Here is a 6038-nt window from a genome sequence, read left to right on the forward strand (position 1 = left end):
CAACAGGGTCGCTGGTTCGATTCCCACATGGGCCAGTGAGCTGTCAACAGGTGAGCTGAGCTGCCAACAGGTGGAAGGATCACTCAGCTGGTGAGAGCACGTGCTCCTAACAACAAGGTTGCAGGTTCGACTCCTGCATGAGATGGTGGCTAAGCCCACCTGCAACTAAGATTGAACAGGCACCTTGAGCTGAGTGGCCACAAGCTGCCAACAGGCAGCCAGATGGTGACTGGACTTGGAGCTGAGCTAGCTGCGCCCTCCACAACTAAGATTGAAGGACAACATCTTGGCTGTTCCCCATCCCCAATTCCCCAATACTGTTCCCCTTCCCCAATTCCCCAATAAAATCTTAAAAAAAAAAAAAGAATAGGGGCGCCAGAGTGAGTTAGACCTGAGCCCATACTGGACAAATATCTGAGCCTCACTTTCCGTATCTGAAGATGGGAATTAAAAACAACTACATCTAATAAAATGAGATGAAAATTAAATAAAATAATGCATGGAAAGCATGTGCCACAATGCCTGACAATAAACATTATCTATCATTACCAGCAGTTAACTTGCCTGGGGTTACATAGAAACTGTGAAGTTCTGAATTCCACCCCAGCTATATCAAAGGGAAGGTCTTAAAGCTGAAGCAGGCCTGAGTAGATGTACACCCCCAGGTCTCTGGCTCTCTTGGGGGTCAATATGGTGTCAAATGCAAGAATGAAAGTGCATACCAAAGTGACAGAATGCACATGACTGCTTGTGTGAAAAACAGCAGAACTGCCCTGGCAAAGGCAACTTTATATAAAACCCAATTCCAGTGTGAAGGAATAGAGAGTGACCTTTCAAACTTCCTGGTTTTGCCCTGAGAGAACAAACCCATCAGAGATGACCAGAGGTCCCAAAAGGGGCCTTTCTGCTACCCCCAAGTCTTCCAGAAGTGCAGGGTGGCCCAGTGTGCACATCCCTGGGCCACCCTTTCTTTGTGTCCAGTCCCCAGGCTGGTGCTAAGCAGCAGGGGCTGTCACCATGGCAATAGCTGGGGCCAAGCTCTGGCTGGAGGGAGCTCTCAGCAGCAGGGACTTGACCAGCTCAGTGGGGAAGGAGGTGGCTGGCTAGACTCCAATGTCCTGTAAGACAGAGACCAGCTGGAAAGAGCCATCTTGGGGCTTTGTTGGGAGAAGGGAATTGGGCCCCATAGCAGGTAATAGGGTCAGGCTAGTCCCTCAGCAGAAACACATTTTTCCGCATTCTGCCATCTGGTGCAGTCAGCAGTAAATGGGAAACCCTTATCTAAAACCCTGTCTTTCAGGACCCTTCTCAGCCCCCTCTTCTGATCCCCCTAAATCATGTGACACTGTTTCTGACTCAGGGCCAGATGTGTTGTCTGCCGGCCCTCACACTCTTTGTCTAGGAGAGAGGGAGCTGCTTGCAGAGCTGAGGGTGGGGCTGGAGGTGCCAGCTGGCTTCTTGTCCCACAGCACAACCAGGCTCAGGGGGCAAGGGGTGGGTGGGAAGCAAGGAAACCACACAACAGAGATCCAGTCATCCCCCTGGCCCAGAGGCACCACCCTTTGCCAGAGTGATTGAGAATCTCTGCCTGCCCTTAAAAACTCACCACAGCCAATTACAGTTCTGAATATCACTTTACTGAATCACTTAAAATACGTATCTGCTCTTTCTTTCTGTGGCTCCCATGTGCCTCACTGTTTTTTCACATGTTAAATTTTCACTAGAGTGTATAACTTTCTACAAAGATGGTCTCTGATTAAATCCTAACACAGCTAAAACAAAAAATGGCAAAGTAAAGAGATGCCATGGGTCTGTCACAGGGTAAGTTACTTCCATGTGTGGGCCTGTAACTATATAGCAGTTGCTCTGTCTCTATTTATGGTAGGTAGAAGAGTGTCCCCCCAAAGATGTCCTGTCCTAATGCCCAGAATCAATGAATGTGCTAACTTATGTGATCAGAGGGACTTATGCAAACGTGATTCAATTAAGGATCTTGAGATGGGGAGATTATCCAGGTGGGCCCAATCTAATCACAAGGGACCTTATAAGAGAGAGGCAAGAGGGTCAGAGTCCGATGGAGGTATGCAGGACAATGGAAACAGGTTGGAGTGATGTGGTAGAATAGAATGTGGGCAGCCTCTAAAACAGCGGTTCTCAACCTGTGGATCGCAACCCCTTTGGGGGTCGAACGACCCTTTCACAGGGGTCGCCTAAGACCATCAGAAAACAAAAAGATATTTATATTACCATTCATAACAGTAGCAAAATTACAGTTATAGAGTAGCAACGAAAATAATTTTATGGTTGGGGGTCACCACAACATAAGGAACTGTATTAAGGGGTCGCAGCATTAGGAAGGTTGAGAACCGCTGCTCTAAAAGCTGGAGAAGACAAGGAAGTGGATTCTCCCCTAGCGCCTCCAGAAGGAACCATCCCTGCCGACACCTAGATTTTAGGCCAGTGAGACCTTTTTTGGACCCTTACCTCTAGAACTGTTTAAGAAAATTAATGAGCTGTAGTAAGCCATTAAGACTGTGGTAATTTGTTACCGCAGCAATAGGAAACTAATACACTACCCAAATCCATTTCANCAACAGCGGTTCGAGGCCAGCCCGAGCTGAGCAGCCGCTAAGCTGCCAATAGGTAGCAGGATGGCTCAGCTAAAAAAAAAAAAAGGAAGGGGGATTTTGACACATCCTACAATATGGATGAACCCTGAAGACATGCTAAGTGAAAGAAGCCAGTCACAAAAGGACAAATGCTGTATGATTCCACTTATAAGAGGTACTAGAGCAGTCAAACTCATAGAGACAGAAAGTAGAAAAGTATTTGCCAGGAGCTGGGGGAGGGGGAAATGGGGAGTTAGTGCTTAATGGGTACAGAGTTTCAGTTGGAGAAGATGAAAAAGTTCTGGAGATGGGTGATGACGATGGTTGTACAATACTGTGAATATACTTAGTACCACAGATCTGTACACTTAAAAATGGTTTAAAATGGTAAATTTTATGTTATGTCTATCTTACCACAATTTAAAATTTTTAACTTCTGCGTAGATTTCATATTTTAAAAAATCTTCCCATTCCCTCATCCCCCTGTAAGCAGCCACTTGTAACGGTTTCTCACATATCCTTTTAGATTTCTTTTACAAATATGAATACACGTTCTTTCCGCCTCCATTTTTTTACACAAATGGTAGATTACTATGTATGCTGTTCTGTGCCCTTAAAAGTGTTTTTAAAGCAGTCTGCATGTATGGTTTTTGCCAAACCCCTTCCCAGAATCCATTACCCTGGCAGGTAATGGAAAAGCCCACAGGCCTGGGCGGTGAGGCCTTTCTTGGGATGGCACTGACTTGCTCACAGGTTCCCAGACAACTAGCTGACCCCCGCCCCCCCCACACACACACACATACACACACACACACACACACACACACACACACACACACACTCTCTTAGTCCATACCTCCTTCTGGCCAAAATCAATGAGATTCTGCAGGTCCAAGTCATCTCGGTAGTGTACAATGGCATTATTGATTAACTCACTCACTTTCCCTCGTGCCTGCCAGAGACATGAATAGGGAATCAGAACACAGAACTAACCCCTAACCTCCTCTGTGCAGAAATAAGAGTCAGCAGTGGTCATCTCTCTTTCTTTAAGTCATCCTTGAAATCATAACCAAGTCCTAGTGATGGAAGATGGCCAGTTCTAAAGCCCATTCATCCCCGGGCCCTCAGGTACCAGTGGACCTGCTATTGCCATTTCTCAGGGCCACATTTTCATGAAAATCCATTACTTATCTATAATACTTCTGAATACTATTTGCACAAACTGCTTGCTGATTGATGCAAAGCAGAGAAACTTAAGTAGAAAAAGGCTTACTGAGCTGAGGCACTGGCCTCTAGTGGACATAAGAGAATTGCATCTTTTTAGACTCAAAACAGATCTACACCTATCATTTTAGGATTTTACTAAGCCAGGACTAGAGCATCTGAATAAACACAGTGTCTCTCAATTTCGTAGTTTATACCATGCTCTCTTCCTTCTTGCTATGCTACTTTTCTCAACGTTCCCTACCCATAGTCCTCTACTCTGCCCCCAGCAATCATCTGCTCTTTGGGAAAGGAATTCTGGTTCGTAATTAAAAGGACTGTCACTGCATGTCAGACCACATCTAGATATGGTAAGCACCATTCAAAATATCACTTTTCCCCTTCCTTCCTTCCATTTATCCCAATAAACAGCTTTTTCAAAGAAATAAAAAGCTCTTCATGTTTGTGGTCCACTTGACAATGAGTTTTACACAATCATTTGCCATTCAAATTTGCAGATTATTTTAACTTCGTGTTCATAGAATTTACTTCCCTGTTGGACTCTTGGGCTGTCAGAGGAAAATACTCTACAATCTGAAATCCTCTTTAAATATGGTGACTTTAAAGGCCATTCATTCCTCCCTAAGAAGAACCTTTCAAAGGCTGATGCTTCTTGGGGGAAGGAGTGCTGTGCTTAGTTAATCAGGCTAGGCACAGGCAGGGACTATCCCTTCCTCCCTCTAGTTCACATCTGAGGAGGCCCCTAGGATCCCAATGCTACCTTGTCTGAGAAGACGAAGCCCAGGACCCCAGCAGCCAGCTGTAGCAGGAACACGATGGTGAGGCAGATGGAGAACTGTGGGGAGCAGGCAGGAAAGAGAGAGTTGTTACCATGTTGAGCAGTAGCCCCTTCCAGGGTGGGAATTACTGGGGGACCACACGGTACTTCTCCCAGATGTCCCCCACACGGTAAAGGCTGCTGTCTCTGGGACACTATCTTGGGGGCGGCCACCCTGTGCAGGATCACCTGGGCTGAACTCTGCAGTGAAGAGTGGACAGCACAGGCCTTGGGGAAAGGGTGGGACAGAGGAAACCGAAAGGTTATTGTAGGAATGGCCTCAGGAGACTGAGAGGCACAGGGAAGAGGGGGTCAGGGTTTTTCTGGTGGGGCCCCTGACCACTCACTGTCTGCAGGAGGCAGATGTTCTCGCGGAGGGATCCAATACAGCCACAGAAGGTGAGCAGGAACATGAGGACGCCCACCACGAACAGAAGGATGGCTGGGTCCACTGCCAGGCAGGCCAAGGCCGCTTCTGGGGGAAGGGGCTGTCTCTCAGTCTGAGCTTGGTGCCGACTCAGGGTGGTACCCGGGGATGGGGTGGGGGTGCCCCTCCAAATGCTCTCCTCCCCTAGTGGAGGGCTCTTCATTGTGGTTGGGTGAAGGTTATGGGGAGGCAGTACTGCCTCCCATGGGAAGAACGAAAAGGGCCCAGCAGGGTTTGTGGCATTTAATTTGAGGAACTGACAGAGTAAGAGCCTTTATTTCCAGGCTTAAGAGAGGAGGGACCACTTTCGCTCCAGAAAAGAATTAGAATGGCATTAGGCTCGCCAGCTTTGCTGATCCGTTTCCTGGAGACTTTGTACAGTGGAATAGGAATGGAGGCTGAGTTACTGCAGGACAAAGCGAGGGAGGGGCTGACGCCTCTGATTATCCTCTGCTCCCAGAAGCCTACCTTCTTTCCTAGACACTTCCTAAACCTAAAAGGTAGGTGTATTTGGAAGACTCATGGGAGCTCTGGAAAATCCAGGTGAACTGGCATGAAATCAAGCTGCTAAGATTTGGCTAGAGGGCGGCTGCCCCCTGTAGCCTCCACAGCTTATGTGGGAAGCAGCGCTACATGGAGGAAGGGGACAGAAGAGGAAGGGGCCTGGCAAGAGTCGTGGGGAGACATAAGGGGACCTACAGCTCACCTGCATGCTTCATCAGCCGAGCATAGATGCCTATGGACACCATCACCATGGAAATCACCTGTGGAGACAGGGAAGCAGCCGGATCCTGAGATTCTGGAAACCAGAGGCCTGATGGCGGTGAGTAACCTTAAAGGAGAGCAGGAAAACTTTCCCAGGGCCCAGAGATAAACATCTTTCTCCTCTCCAGTAATCCAATTGATAGTGTCTATCAGTGCTTTACCTCCATGGAAAGATCTCACCAAGATTAGCTCATTC

At 47.5% G+C, this 6038-nt stretch overlaps 1 protein-coding gene across 2 annotated transcripts in view; it reads right to left on the bottom strand.

Moving 5' to 3' along the window:
• TSPAN33 (tetraspanin 33) overlaps positions 1–6038 on the bottom strand; it is a 24405-nt gene that overhangs the window by 6453 nt on the left and 11914 nt on the right. Inside the window, exons 2-5 of one of the 2 annotated variants that reach the window (XM_019646081.1) lie at positions 5784–5841; positions 4998–5122; positions 4594–4668; positions 3466–3561 (exon numbers count right to left, since the gene is read on the bottom strand). In XM_019646081.1, the coding sequence (XP_019501626.1) occupies positions 3466–3561; positions 4594–4668; positions 4998–5122; positions 5784–5841 (354 nt within the window). Of the gene's footprint in view, positions 1–3465; positions 3562–4593; positions 4669–4997; positions 5126–5783; positions 5842–6038 lie in introns of both variants that reach the window. The other variant, XM_019646080.1, reaches the window with a different exon arrangement.

The sequence above is a fragment of the Hipposideros armiger genome, unplaced genomic scaffold (genome assembly GCF_001890085.2).
Source record: "Hipposideros armiger isolate ML-2016 unplaced genomic scaffold, ASM189008v1 scaffold_97, whole genome shotgun sequence".
Lineage (NCBI taxonomy): Eukaryota > Metazoa > Chordata > Mammalia > Chiroptera > Hipposideridae > Hipposideros > Hipposideros armiger.